Below are 14,998 nucleotides of genomic sequence, written 5' to 3' on the forward strand. Positions count from 1 at the left end.
TGTGCACACACATCCGCGTGTGCTTATGTGCCTGCTTGCACACATGCATTGCTGCCCGTGCACATATATGTGCGCATGTGTGCGTGCATGTGTGCACGCACGTAGGCGTGCACATAGGCGTGTGCGCGCACAAGTTCATATCTGCGTGCGTGTGTTCCTGCATGTGTGCAGGCCTGTGCGTCTGGGTGCACGTGAACACGTGTGCGTTCGCAAGTGTGCACACGCGTGTGCACCCCCGCAGCGCGTGGCCGGCCCTGCCCGTGCACCCCTGCCCCGTGAGGCCGCGGGGAGCTGGGTCCAGGCAGGTTGGCTCGGCGGGTGCTGCTGCACCCTGGGGTGCTGCGGGAGCCGGGAGGGGGGGGGTGTCCCAGGCTCCCCGTTAATGCCAGAAAACGCGATTATTGGCAAAACCCCGGGGGGTGTCGGCAGGGAGTGGGTGGAGAGGCGGGCACCCACGGCAGCAGGGGGCCGGGGAGCTGCCACCCTCAAAGGTGGGGGCCGGGGGTCCCACAGCCCCAGGGGACCCGGAGCGTGCTGGTGGGACGGAGTTGGGGGGTGTCCCCCGTGCAGGTGGGACCCAGGCGTCCGGGAAGGCACCCTGCGGCGGCGGCGCTAGGACCCAGCGCGGCGTCCGGGCAGTGGGCGGGGCCAGGCGGCGGGGGCGTGGCCTGAGGGGCGGTGGAGGGGCCGCAGCGCTGCGGGCGGTGGGGCCGCGGGTTCGAGTTCGGGCGCTGGCGGCGGTGGGGCGGCCATGGCGCGGCGGGCCGTGTTGTTCGACCTTGGCGGCGTGCTCTTCGGGCCCGGCCTGCAGCACTTCCTGGGCTCCTGCGAGCGAGACTGCGCTCTGCCCAGGTACGGCCCGGCCCGGCCCGGCCCGGCCCGGCCCGGCCCGGCTGCACTCGTCCTCCCTCAGCTCGGCGAGTCGCCGCTCGGCCGGAGACACGTAGAAACGAGCCGACAATTGTGTGTGTGCGGCCGCCGCCCGCGCGGGGTGTTCGCGACTGGGGCCACCATAACAGGACGGGGTTGGGTGTGGGGTGCGGGCAGGGGACCCCCCTGTCCTGGACGTGGGGTGCAAGTTGGGGTCCCTGTGTGTGTGTGGGGTGCAGGCTGGTGACCTCCGGCCTGGTTGTGGGGTGCAGGCTGGCAGGGGGTCGTGTCCTGGATGGGGGGTGCAAGCTGGGGGGTGAAGGGGGGGGTCCTGTCCTGGATGTGGGGTGCAGGCCAGCCGTTAAAAGTAACGCCCAAAGAGGCAGGATCACCACAGGGGACGTTGGCAGAAGCAGTAAGAACAGCAACTCGTAATTAATTAAGCAGGATAATTAATTAAACCCATCCCAGCCCCAGTGCTGAGACTGGACACAACTCAGTGCATGAGGCGGAGCTGGCGAAACCCAAAGCATTGGAGCCTCCCGCCGTGCAGGTCCCAGCCAGCCTGCCGAGTCCCAGCGAGCCCTTTGCCCCATTTAACACGGGGTATTTGGGAATTACTAATCCCAAAAAGCTCTCGAAGAGGAGCCGAACAGGTTCTGTCCGTCCGCGTCGCCCAACGCTGGGATTTCCCGGCAGCGCGTGGGTGTTAAAATAAAAAAAAAAAAACCCAAAAGCCAACAAGCAGAGAGTTTAAAACAGGAATAAAATATTAAATAGCTAAATGCTGGAGGCCGCGGAGCAGATGGAGCAATAAATTCCCAGATTATCAGGCCATCAAACATTTTTTTGCTTCGCTTTATGTTATTAAAAAAAAAAAAAAAAAAAAAAGGCGACAGCAATTCTGCTGGAACAGGTAAAGCCGCTTTATTTTTAACCGAGCTGCGTTTTTATCGACTCGGAGGAGAGCTTTGTCCTGAAGCCAGCGGCTGTAATCTTGTTTTATTGCCGCCCGAGAAGGCCTTTTGTGTTCTTGTGATAGGGGCAAATTATTTTCCTTGAGCTACGGCTTACAAAATACCTTGCTCTTTGTGTTATATTTTATAAATTTTTTTTAGAATTTTTTTTTTTGTGTGTGTGTGTTCCTGGCAAAACTCCCCGCTCGTCTTATCTGCGGGGTGAAGTAATTGAGCTGCCAGCGGAAATTAATGGGCAACGATCTCCCGTAACGAAGCGATGCTCCCGGTCCTGGGTGATGATGGAGGATGGAGCTCCGTATCCTTGGCATGGAGCATCCCCCTCCCCAGAGCCCACTTCCCTGGTGTTGGGGTCCCATCCCCGGTATTGGGCTCCCCCCTGGCTGATCCCTCCTTCTTTTCCTGGCAGGAATTTCTTGCAGAAGGTCTTGTTGGCCGGCGGCTCCGACAGTCCTTATTCCAGAGCGATGAGGGGACAGATCACCTTGTCCCAGGTGATCCCTTGGGTACCAGCTGTGGAGCATCACCGGGGGCTCGGGAAGAGCAGCTCCAGGATTTATTGCTTTGGTTTTGGAGTCGATTAAATGACCGCCTGGGTGTTTTCCAGCTTTTTTCGGAGATGGAAGAGGGCTGCAGGCAACACGCCTCCGCCTCCGGCATTGTCCTGCCCGCCACCTTCTCTGTCTCCCGAGCCTTTGAGGAGATGGCGGCCAAGGGGACGGTCAATGCCCCCCTTCTGCAGGCAGCGAGGGTGCTGCGGAGGAATGGTGGGTGCCGGGGGGGCTTTTGGGCAAGGGGTGCTGGGGTAAGGGTGCTGCTCACCTCCTGAGCAGGTGCCATGAGGTTCCTTGGTCAGTCCCACCATGGGTTCCTCGTCGGTCCAACCACAGGGTTCCTTGGTCGGTCCAACTATGGGCTCCTGGTCAGTCCCATCATGAGGTTCCTTGGTCGGTCCAACCATGGGGTCCTGGTCAGTCCCACCACAGGGTTCTCTGGTCAGCCCTACCACGGGGTTCCAGTCGGTCCCACCACGGGGTCCTGCTCAGTCCCACCATGAGGTTCCCTGATTGATCCCACCACAGGGGTCCTTAGTTGGTCCAACTCTGGGGTCCTGGTTGATCCAGCTGTGAGGTTCCCTGGTTGGTCCCACCATGGGGTCCTGGTCAGTCCCACCATGGGGTTCCCTGGTCAGTCCAACCACGGAGCCCATGGTCGGTCCAGCCATGGGCTCCTGGACAGTCCCACCATGGGGTTCCTTGGTCACTCCAACCATGGTGTCCTGGTCGGTCCCACCATTGGGTTCCCTGGTTGGTCCCATCACGGGGTTCTTTGGTCAGTCCCAGCATGAGGTTCCTTAGTTGGTCCAACCGAGGGGTCCTGGTTGGTCCGGCCATGGGATTACCTGGTCGGTCCCACCACGGGGTCCTGGTCGATCCCTCATTATCATCAAAGCGTCTCCCAACATCTCTAATTAGATATTCTGAGCCCTGCTACCACATCCATCATCCATCAGCAATCAGCAGGATGCTGTAGCCCTTTGCCCCATGTCGTGGGTGGACCATCACCTCAGTCCTCAGCACCTCGGTGTGCCCAAGCTCCGGCTCCCATCCCGCCTGCGCTGGGGGGGTCGACCCTTGCTTTCCTGGAACTGCAGATTGGGCATGAGCTCCTACTGAGCATCCTTTTATCTCCTGCCGGGGTGTCCTGGTCCAGACAGAGCCTTCCAAAGGAGAGATTTTAGGTTGGGACGGTCCAAAAAATGTAGCTGGGGAGGAAAGAGGTGAAATCAAATGATCTCTGGAGAGCAGGAGTGGGAAAACCAGCGCTCCTCACTCTGCCTTTCCTTAGGGTTTAAGACCGGTGTCCTCACCAACAACTGGGTGGACGACAGCGCCGGGCGGCTCTTCACGGCCACGCTGATGAACCTGCTGCGCCGCCACTTCGACCTGGTGATCGAGTCCTGCCGGCTCAGAGCGCAGAAGCCGGACCCCGAGATCTACACCTACGCCCTGGATGCGCTGCAGGCGAAGCCGCAGGAGGTACGGCCACCACCCCAAAAATGGGGCACAGAGAGTCCCTCCAAGCACCCAAAGTCCTTGGCCAAACCCAGCAGCTGCCCTTTCCCAGGGTACTGAGCCTGGTTCTCGCTGGTGTGTCTCCAGGTCATCCTCCTGGACGACATTGGGGAGAATTTGAAGCCGGCCCGGGAGATGGGCATGGCCACCATCCTCGTCAGGGACACCGAAACCGTCCTGAAGGAGCTGGAGGAGCTCTCAGGTGTCCAGGCATGTAGAAATAATCTGTGTCCTCTCTGTCCTCTGCTTTCCTGGGGATCCTTGGAGAGATGGGAGGGATGGGCTTGGGGCTTCTGGGTCTTGCCGTGATGCGATGGTGGCGCAGGACTTGTAGGTAGCTTTGGATCTCCTGCAAACCCTGCCCACCCCCCAATAACCTCACCCCCTGGACCTGCTGAGCCCTGTCCATCTCAAACGCATGGATGTCCCACCAGCAACAGGGTGGTGGGGACATCCCATGGAGCCCCAGGCTTGCTCAGGTGCTCACCCCGTGCTCCTCACCCCGCAGCTTCTTACCCAAGAAGAGCCGCTGCCAACTGCGGTTGATCCATCCAACGTGACCCACGGATACGTGCCCATCCGGGTAGGGTGGAGGGGACTGCCTCGGTGACAAGGTGTCCCCTGGCTTGGGGGTGGCCCAGGCATCCTGGGGAGGGTGTTTGAGCCCCGTGGAAGGATGTGCCAGCCAAGGGGTGGATTGTTGGGTTGTCCACCTTCCTGCATCGGGGGTGCTGAGACCATCATTGAGGTCTTCTCCATCCACCCCAGGGGCTAAAACGTGCTTGTGTGGCTCTGGGATGCTGGGCTGGAGGGGGTGGTGGGCTCCCACGCCTGGTGGCCAGCAGAGGGTGGAGGGTTGAGGGGTGAAGCCCTGCCACCCGCAGCCATTGAGGACTCTCCGTCCTTTCCAGCCTGGCGTCCAGCTGCACTTTGTGGAGATGGGACATGGCCCCGTTGTCTGCCTCTGCCACGGCTTCCCCGAGTCCTGGCTCTCCTGGCGCTACCAGGTGATGGAGGAGACGGGGAGGAGGGTGGACCATGGGGCTGGCGGTGGGATGCTGGAGCGCGGTGGAGGGTTCCATGGCCACCACTCCTGGGGGGTCCCGGGGCTGTCCCACCACCTTGCCTTGAGCCTTGAGGGACGCGGGACAAAGCCCAGGAGTGTTCCCCACCCTCCAGCCTCACCAACCCCCATCTGCCCTCCTGGGGACATCTCCTGGGGACATCTCTGGGCACGCTGGGGTGGCAGATGCAGGATGGGTGCTGGCACCAGGGAGGAGTGGGGTCCGGGGGTCTCCGCATCCTTTGGAGGCCGCTGCTTTCCCTCCTAGATCCCAGCTCTGGCTGATGCCGGCTTCAGGGTGATCGCTCTGGAGATGAAGGGCTACGGGGAGTCCACGGCCCCACCAGGTGAACTGGGCTCGCTGGGGTGAAGGGGGGACGGGGGCATATGGGGCTGGAGCTGCTGGTCCCAAGGCCAAGACCCAGGAGGGAGATGGGTGGCGGGGTCTTCTCCTGGGGGGGTTGGAAGCTGTCCGGCTCCTCCCGCAGCCCCAGCAGCTCGGAAGGGTGCGGAATAAATCCATCCTTGGAAACGTGCGGATGTTAAAATGATGGCGGTTCTGTCCCCCGTGCAGACATAGAAGAATATTCCCAGGAGCAGATCTGCAAGGTGAGGAGCTGCGGGGCAGGATGAGCGCGGGGTGGAGGGTGGTGTGGGCTGGTAGGACATGGCCCCGGGCAGGATCTGACCTTTTCTCTCCTCCCTTCCCCCAGGACCTGGTGGTTTTCCTGGACAAACTGGTGAGGAGCCCCCCATGATGGGTCCCTCCATCTTGGCAAGGTTTGGGTGCGCGTTTCCCTTCGCCTCTGCCTTCCCAGTCACTGGGCTCCCCGGTGGCTTTGTCCCATGTTGGGACATCTGAGCTTCTCGGTGACTTTGGTCCAAAACCCTTGGGGTAGCACCAAGCCCCATCTTTGTGTTCCCCGTGGGTGGGATTTTAGGGGTGGGGATGTTCGTACAACCCATTGCCGGTGGGGAGAACCCATCCTTGGGAGGGCCTCCGGCTCCGCGTCACCTTCTCCTGGACCTGCTGTCCTTGCTGAGGACGGGGAGATGGGCTGCTGGTGCCTGGTGTGGGTTTTGGGAAGGCGGTGAGATGCTCACGGAGAAGGTTGCTGGGCTGCATCCCCTTAAATCCCAACGTAGCAGCTCCCGGGTGGCTGGGGCGGCCGGGGACTGACGCTGTCCCTCGGGCACGGCTCGAAGCCGGTGTCACCTCGGCATCCGATCCGTTGGGTTTGGAGGCTCCGGGTTTAATTCCCGTCCCGGCGAGGGGATGGGCTTGGTTTTTTGTGCCTTGTAGAAGAGACGAAGCGGAGGGGAAGAGCGCAGCCCGCAAATGCCAACCTCTGCAGGGCTTTTTCCTTGCGAAATGGCTTCCGAGGGAGCGAGTCCTTCGCCAGGCAGAGTGCTAAAAAAAGAATAACTCCAGAAACGAGGTGGGGGCGGGGGGGGGGAAGTGGAAAAAAAGCCCTTGAGGTTTTGCAAAGGCTCCTCGTGCGAGGAGCGGTGGTGGGTTTGTGCCAAGGTGGGAGCAGGGATGGGTTTTTGGGAGGGGACCAAGCTGGGTGTCGCCGATTTGTCACGGAATTTAAATCACCGTGGGTTTTTTTTTTTTTTTTTCTTTTGAGGAGGGGCAGGGGGAGGGAATTGCCTTCACGCTGGATTAAAAACCATAAGGAAAATGGATAAAAGGTGCCCGTTGATGGGCAGCCTGGGAAGAGGGTCGGCACCCGCTTCACCTCGGGGTGAGCTCGGGAGATGAGGGTGTGAGGTCCTGGCGTCCCGTACGGAGGGGAATTTGGGTTTTCCCTGCTCCTCCGCTACCATCGGGGCCCATCCTGCTCCTCTGCCCCCCGGGGGGGGATGCTCCTTCTCACCCCCCCTGGGACAACCCCGGGGGATTTTGGGGAGAATATATGACTTTGAGGGTTGTTTGAGCCCGTACCTGGGATGCAGGAGATGCAGGGCGGCCCAGGAGCCATCACAGAGATGGCCAGGGATGCTGGGATGGATCCCAGCGGCACGGGGGGGACCCCTTCAGCCCCACATCGGAGGTGGGAGCTGCTGGGACCCCTCCCCAGACCCTCTGCCCCCCCTTGGGGGAGTCTCGGACTCCCTGTGTCGCGCCGTGGGATGGCAGCGAGCAGGGCTCTCCAGCACGCAGCCAGCCCCGAGCTGCGTCCGCCGGCAGGGAATTTTAATTACATTTCTAAATATCAGCTAATTACGAACCGGCTGCTACATCGTCAGGAGCGCGGGTTTTAATTGGATTTCTTGGGAGGTGCCCAGAGGGGTCAGGAAAAAGGAATGGAAGCCGGGGCGGGGGGGGAACAGCTCAGCTCCGGGCAGGATGCAGCCGGCCCTGGGGGATGCTGCCAGCCCCTTCCCAGAGGGGCTGGGGATTTATTTGCTGTTATTTATATTTATATTTTCTATATATGTATTTATTTATACCGAGACGTTCCCCGTGCCGTCACCCCATGCGATGGCAGCGGCGGGGGGGGACACATCCGTACGGCTGTCCCCAGGGGACGAGCATCCTCCAGACGTGTTTTTGGCGGATAATAATCAAACCTCTTCCCTCTGGAGGGCCCGGCTACTTGAAATGTTTAATTAAGTCGGAGCAAATTGCTCCGGGGGGGGGGGGGTGGGGGGGGTGGGGGGTGCATGTGTGTCAGGTAGCTTGTTCCTTGGTGGGGGGGAAAAAAAAAGAGAAAAAAAAAAGGAAAACAAAAGAAAATATTGGTGTTCTCTGACCTCTGTTGCTTTGGAGGAAGGCAAACCTCCTCTCTCTCGCCTGCGGGATGCTCCTGGGCGCTGCTTTTGGGGAGCGTTTCGAGGTGCTCCCCGGGGTGCAGCCGTGGGGGTGCACTGACGGTTCCCCCCCCCGCATCCCCCCCCCCGCAGGGCATCCCGCAGACGGTGCTGGTCGGCCACGACTGGGGCGGTGCCGTGGTCTGGAACATGGCTCTCTTCTACCCCGAGAGGGTGAGGTGGGTCCGTGCCCCATGGGGGGACCGGTCCTTTCCTCCCCCCCCCTCCCCAGGTCCCTCCGGTCACCCTGGATCCTGCCCTCCCAATTCCCTGCCCCCCCCCCGACTCCACGGCCCCTGCAGCAAAGCCCCGGCTGACGCTGGGCACCCCAAATCCGGGTGCGATGCTGACTGTGTGTCCCCCCCGCCATGATGGCCCAGAGCCGTGGCCTCGCTGAACACCCCGTACCGACCCGCCGACCCCAGCGTGGACATCGTGGAGAAGATGAAATCCTACCCCACCTTCGATTACCAGTTCTACTTCCAGGAGCCGGTGAGTCCGGGACCACAAATTTTTATCCTCCAACCCCTCTTTTGGGGCTTAACCCCCCCCCCCCCCCCCAGGTACAGCGACATGCCCATGTCGGGTGCCACGCTGTGGGGCTCTCACTGTCGCCCCACCTGCACATGGGTCGTGGTCCCCCTGGCAGACCTTCTTCCCATGCTGAACTCTGCAAAAAAAACATCCCCAGGCTCCAGCCGGGCCCCGGTGGGTGGCAGGATCCGTCCCCGGGGTGGGTTGGGTCCCTCGGGAGGGTTGGCATCACCCGCGGTCCTTCCTCCCGCCCGCGCAGGGCGTCGCAGAAGCGGAGCTCGAGAAGGACATCGGCCGCACCCTGAAGGTCCTGATCCGCTCCACGCGCCGGGAGGTAGGTGTGGGGCTGAGGGTGGACCTGGAGGGGGAGCAGAAGTCTTCACACCCCACGGCCAACCCGGCCTGATGTCCTCTCCGAGCCCTGCTGGCCTTGTTGAGGCTCTGCCAAGCACCTCCAGTTCTCCTCTCCCCTTCCACCTTGTCCATGCCAGGAGCCACAAGCTTCAGGGGTGGCTTCGCAGTGGCCCGCAGTGACCCCCCAGCACGCTCCACCCCGTGTCTGCCGTCCTTTTGCTGCCCGTCCGCGGCAAAAAGTCTGCATTCAGTCAGCCATCAGTAGGGACCAGAGTGAACGCATCCTTGTGGGCAGCTCCACAGGGCCCGCAGCTCTCTAGGACTCAAAGCTGACCCTGGGTAGGGATTGAGAAGACCTCTAGAAAGCTGTGCTGCCTCGTGGGGGACAGCCCACCCAGGGGGGGACATCCCAGCCCAGGGAACAGCAGGTTTGTGGGGTGGAAGTCTCGGCGTGGCCCAGCGGAGGCTCCTGCTCTCCCCCTGCCCTCGCAGCGCCCGCGCCACTGGCGTCCTTAACCCCTGCAAATGTTAATGTCTCGCTTCAGGGTGAAAAACCTTTGCAGTTTAAAATAACAGCGCCCCGGGAGCACGCGGGAGGCTGTGCCTCGCCGGCAGCATCCTCCTGCCAAGCCCCGCCGGTGCTCCCGGCCTCGCAGCCCGGGGCTGTGCAGTCAGTTCCTGCATCCCTTGGGATGCAGTGATGCTCCGTGCCTTCTCCCAGCGCTGTGTCTCAGAGCTGTGCAATCGGTTCCGGCATCCCTTGGGATGCAGCGATGCTCTGTGCTGCTCCCAGCTCTGTGTCCCAGGGCTGTACGCTCAGTTCCTGCATCCCTTGGGATGCAGCGATGCTCCGTGCCTGCACCTGCCTCCACAGTCTGGGATAATGTTGTTGGTTCCTGTATCCCTTGGGATGCAGTGATGCTCTGCGCCTGCTCCTGGCTCTGTGCCTCAGGGTTGCATGCTTGCTTCCTGCATCCCTCGGGATGCAGCGATCCTTGGTGCCTGCTCCCAGCTTTGCATCCCGGGGCTGTGCGGTCAGTTCCTGCATCCCTTGGGATGCAGCGATGCTCCGTGCCTGTGCCCAGCTCTGCATCCCAGGGCTGCGTGGTTGGTTCCTACATCCCTTGGGATGCAGTGATGCTCCGTGCCTGTGCCCAGCTCTGCATCCCAGGGCTGCATGGTTGGTTCCTGCATCCCTTGGGATGCAGCGATGCTCTGTGCTGCTCCCAGCTCTGTGTCTCGGAGCTGTGCGATTGGTTCCTGCATCCATCGGGGTACAGTGGTGCTCTGTGCCTGCTCCTGGCTCCACGTTGTTGGTTCCTGCATCCCTTGGGATGCAGTGGTGCTCAGTGCCTGCTGCTGGCTCCACATCCTGGGGCTGTGCAGTTAGTTCCTGCATCCCTTAGGATGCAGCGATGCTCCCTACCAGCTCCCAGCTCTGTGTCCCAGGGCTGGGTGGTCAGTTCCTGCATCCCTCGGGATGCAGCAATGCTCAATGCTGGCTCCCAGCTCTGCATCCCGGGCCTTTGTGGTCAGTTCCTGCATCCCTTGGGATGCAGCAGTGCTCCGTGCCAGCTCCCAGCTCTGTGGCTGAGGGCTGCATGGTCGGTTCCCGTGTCCCTCGGGATGCAGCAATGCTCGGTGCTTGCTCCCAGCTCTGCATCCTGGGCCTGCATTGTTGGTTCCTGCATCCCTTGGGATGCGGTGATGCTCCATGCCTGCTCCTGGCTCTGTGTCCCAGGGCTGCATGGTCTGTTCCTGCATCCCTCGGGATGTGGCGATGCTCAGTGCTGGCTCCTGATGATGAGGGCCCTGGAGCCCCAAGTCTCCCTGGCAGCCACGGGGACCCCCCCCCAGGGATGGGTTCCCCTGCCAGGCGTGGTGCCACCCCCTGCCTGCCCTCACTCCCCTCTTTCCGCAGGACCGCCTGCCCTTCGCGCTCAACTTCCACGGGGTCCGGGAGCGAGGTGAGGGGGGGGAGACCCCGCCGTGGGCTGGGGATGCCGCGGGGTGGGGATGCCGCGGGGGGGACATGGCAGCAGTGCCGCGCCTCTTCTTGCAGGGGGGCTGCTGGTGGGCTTCCCAGAAAACCCCCCCGCCAGCCAGATCCTGCCCGGCCCCGAGCTGCAGTACTACATCCAGCGCTTCGAGAAATCCGGCTTCAGGTAGGGGCAGGAGCCTGCGGGGGGGCAGGCTGTGGGGGACCCCCCTGCAGAAGGGGGACCCCCAAACCCACCTTGGCCTTGCTTTATAACCCCAAGAAGGGGCGAGGCTGGTGGGGGCGGGGGGGGCTGCTTTCCCCTTGCAGGCTCTTCCCGGTCCCCGCCGTGGTGTCGGCAGGAGCTGAATCCCGGCATCTCCGCCCCCGTTCCCCTCTCTCCCAGTGGCCCCTTGAACTGGTACCGCAACATGCGACCCAACTGGCGCTGGGCGCTCTCTGCCAAGGACAGGAAGGTGGGGACTGATCCTGCCCCGCGGGGAGCATCCGCAGCCCCGTCGCCGCCTTCCCCGCCTTGTCACCCGTGTCCCCTGAACAGATCATGGTGCCAGCGCTGATGGTGACGGCCGGGAAGGACGCGGTGCTGCATCCCAGCATGAGCAAGGGCATGGAGGAGTGGGTGAGCCGGCCTGGGTCCATCCCACCCCAGCCCCACCTGGGACCAGTGTGCACCCGAATCCATCCCAGCTCCATAAGATCCCACCACGGGAAAGCCCTGGGGCAGATCCGTCATGCCGCGATGGGATGGATTTGGTCCAGATGTGGGGACATCGCTTGATAAAGGGGGGACAGGCTGGTGCGGGGCAGGGAGGGGGCTTTGCCCTTGCCAAAATAAAGAGCTGGGGGTTTAGGCATCCCGGGGGAAGCGGGGGGGGGGGGGGTCTGGGGGGGAATGCTGATGCCCAGCGTGGCACAAACCAACCCCTCTCCGGCATCCCTCCGTAGATCCCGCGGCTGCGCCGGGAGCACTTGGAGGAGTGCGGGCACTGGACGCAGATGGAGAGGTACCGCCGCCTCCCTCCCTCGGAGCCGGGCTCCCCCTTCTCCGGGGGTGCCGGGGGGACACACACACACACCAGATCCCACCCCAACTCTGTGCCGTTCCCCCAGGCCGGCGGCGCTCAACAGGATCCTGCTGGAGTGGCTGGAGGGGCTCCCCCCCGACACCCCCCTGCCCAAGATCTCCAGGCTGTGAGCGAAGCCCCCGGCCCTGCCTCGTGCCTTCCCCCCTCCCCAGGCTGATTTTTTTACCTTTAGGGTTTGATTTCTACCTTTAAGGCTTGATTTTTACCTTTAGGGCTCGATTTTTGCCTTTAAGCCTTGATTTTTGCCTTTAGGGTTTGATTTTTGCCTTTAGGGCTCGATTTGTATTTTTCGGGGGGGGGTGGGAGTGGGGGGGCGGTTTGGGTGGCAGCGATGGACGAGCCGGGGCCAGGAGGAGGGTGGCGCAGAGCATCGCCCCCGCTTTGTGCGGCTCAAAGGGTCCCGGTGAGCTCTCGGGGCTGGGGGGGGGGGGGTGTCCCGGGGTGCTGGGAGATGGTTTGGGGCTGGACCCATCCCATCCTCGTGCCGTGGGGCTGCCGCATCACCCCCACCCCCTATGCCGGGGGGTTTGGCCGGAGGCAGGGATGCCCTGGATGGCGGCCGCTTGCACCGCGTGGTTGGTTTTGGTGGGGAGGGTTTTAATGCCCTAATAATAACCGATACCGCCTGATCTCCTCGTTAACGTCGAGAAATAAAGCACAACAGTGACCCGAGCGCCCCGGCTCTCCCGCTGCTCCTCGGGACGCAGGTTCGTAGGACACAGCAGCGTTTCGCTGCCTCTTCCCCTCCTCCCCGTGGCCCATCCCCGTGGTGCCAGGGCTCAGGCCTTGCCTGCAGCCACCTTCCCCCCCCGTGGGCTCCCGGCCCTTCTCCTGGCCCCAGCAGCCGTCAGAAACAGCCGTCCAGGATGGCGTAAGGATTTGGGCAAACACGCTTGGTATTTCCCCCCCCCCTCCCGCCCCACACACACACACAGAGACACAAATTCTCCCCAGCCCTCAACTATTTTCAGCTGGGGCTTTGCGGTTTGTCTGTCTGCATCCCTCCTGCCGGCGCTTTCCCAGCCCCGGGAATGTTTTGCATCCGGATTCATCCATGAAAAAGTAGATGGGTGGATTTGGCAGGGTGGGGAAAGAGGGGAAAAAAACCCCAGCCTTTGGGTGGGCATCGAGGGCTTTAAAGCCGCTCCCTCTACCCCAGAGTTATCCATAACCCTGGCTGTTGCCCCCCTGCCCCGCTCCCCGGGTTTGCTGGCAGCCTCGGGAGCGGGTTTGGGAGCTGCCATTGGAGTCTGCCGATGAAATGAAAAATCCAAGAGCGTCGTCGCCTGGCAGCCGGGACCTGCGGCCAAGCACCCGCCCTGGAGCCCTGCCCGGAAAACCAGGCGGATGCTGCCAAAACAGCCTCTCCCGTGGCACCAGCAGCTGGATTTGGGGGGGGGCGAGGGGGGTTTGCAGCCTCCTGCCAGCCCGCCCCGCGACCCAGCTCCTGGAGGGGGACCTCATCTGGGGGCTTCCACCGGGCTCTGGGGGGGCTGCAAGGCTGCGGCGGTGCCCGGCCCTGCACCAGTCCCCTGCGGAGGCTGGGACCGGCTCGGGCGGGGAGCGGGGCTGGAAGAGGGGAGGTTTAGACTGGATCTGAGGAAGAAATTCTTTGGTGTGAGGGGGGTGAGCCCCTGGCCCAGGTTGCCCAGAGAAGCTGTGGCTGCCCCATCCCTGGAGGGGTTCAAGGCCAGGTTGGCCGGGGCTTGGAGCAACCTGGGCTGGTGGGAGGTGTCCCTGCCCAGGGCAGGGGGTGGCACTGGGTGGGCTTTAAGGTCCCTTCCCACCCAAACCATTCTACGGTTCTATGCAGAGACAAGTCCCCTTCCCTCCTTGCCCACCATATAACCCCCCACAGCAGGACATGGCTCCCACTTCCCCCCGATTCCCACCCCACGCCAGCCCAGTGCCCCCTCTTGCATCCCCAGTTCCCTGGGTGCGTGTGTCCTTGGTCCCATGGCTGCACACATCCTCATACCCCGTGTGCGCGTGTCCTCGGCTCCTCAGACGCCCATGTGCTTGGTCCCCCTGGGTGCACGTGTCCTTGGTCTCTCAAGTACATGCATCCTCTGTCCCTGGGGTGCGCGTGTCCGTGGTCCCCTGGGTGCACACATCCCCGGTCCCCAGGGCTCAGGTGTCCTCAGTCCCTGGTGCATGCCTCCTCCAGCCCCAGTGTGCACGTGTCGTCGATCCCCCGTTGTCCATCCCAGTCCCCAGGGTGTGTACATCATCCGCCCCTGAGGAGCACGTGTCCTTGGTCCCCTGGGTGCACGCATCCCCAGTCCCCAGCGCGCACATGTCCTTGGTCCCCCAGTGCATGCATCCTCTGTCCCTGGGGCACACGTGTCCTCGGCTCCGTGGGTGCAGACCTGCTTGCCCCCCAGGTGTATGCGTCCCCAGTCCCCAGGGTGCAGTGTCCTCCGTCCCCTGGCTGCATGCATCCTCTGTGTCCGAGGTGCGCACATCCTTGGTCCCCTGGGTGCACGTGCCCTCCATCACCTGGTGCATGCATCCCCAGTCCCCTGGGTGCACATGTTGCCAGTCCCCAGGGTGCAATTGTCCTTGGCTCCTTGGGTGCAGACATGCTTGACCCCCAGGTGCATGTGTCTTTGGTCCCCAAGTGCATGCATCCCCAGTCCCCAGGGTGCAGTGTCCTCGGTCCCCTGGCTGCATGCATCCTCTGTCCCCGGGGTGCACACATCCTTGGTCCCCTGGGTGCATCCATCCTCAGTCTCCAGGGTTCAGGTGTCCTCAGTCCCCTGGGCGCGTGTGTCCCCAGTCCCTGGGGTGTAACTGTCCTCGGTCCCCTGGGTGCATGCATCCCCGGTCCCCAGGGTACATGTGTCCTCAGTCCCTTGGGAGCATGCATCCTTTGTCCCCAGGGTGCACACGTCCTTGGTCCCCTGGGGGCATCCATCCTCAGCCTCCAGGGTTCAGGTATCCTCAGTCCCCTGGGTGCGTGTGTCCCCAGTCCACGGGGTGCACGTGTCCTTGGTCCCCCAGCTCCACGTGTCCCCAGTCCCTGGAGTGCACACATCCTTAGTCCCCCAGTGCAGGAATCCTCTGTCCCCAGGGTGCACGTGTCCTTGGCTCCTCGGGTGCCCGCATGCTTGATCCCCAGGTGCATGTGTCTTTGGTCCCCAAGTAAATGCATCCCCAGTCCCTGGGGTGCACACATCCTTGGTCCCCTGGGGGCATGCATCTCCAGTCCCCAGGGTGTACAT

The 14,998-nt window shown here is 62.6% G+C and overlaps 1 protein-coding gene across 1 annotated transcript; it reads left to right on the forward strand.

Moving 5' to 3' along the window:
• Window positions 1-681: 681 nt before the first annotated feature.
• EPHX2 (epoxide hydrolase 2) lies at window positions 682-12,457 on the forward strand. Its single transcript, XM_063330770.1, has 19 exons — window positions 682-852; window positions 2,257-2,341; window positions 2,455-2,614; window positions 3,696-3,886; window positions 4,010-4,132; window positions 4,431-4,505; window positions 4,834-4,929; window positions 5,254-5,332; window positions 5,560-5,594; window positions 5,699-5,725; window positions 7,896-7,981; window positions 8,183-8,294; window positions 8,596-8,670; window positions 10,612-10,657; window positions 10,753-10,855; window positions 11,075-11,144; window positions 11,228-11,308; window positions 11,635-11,693; window positions 11,800-12,457. The coding sequence occupies exons 1-19, from the start codon at window positions 752-754 to the stop codon at window positions 11,882-11,884; spliced, it is 1,689 nt and encodes a 562-aa protein (XP_063186840.1). The 5' UTR covers window positions 682-751; the 3' UTR covers window positions 11,885-12,457.
• The last annotated feature ends 2,541 nt before the right edge of the window (window positions 12,458-14,998 follow it).

The sequence above is a fragment of the Chroicocephalus ridibundus genome, chromosome 3, assembly GCF_963924245.1.
Source record: "Chroicocephalus ridibundus chromosome 3, bChrRid1.1, whole genome shotgun sequence".
NCBI lineage: Eukaryota > Metazoa > Chordata > Aves > Charadriiformes > Laridae > Chroicocephalus > Chroicocephalus ridibundus.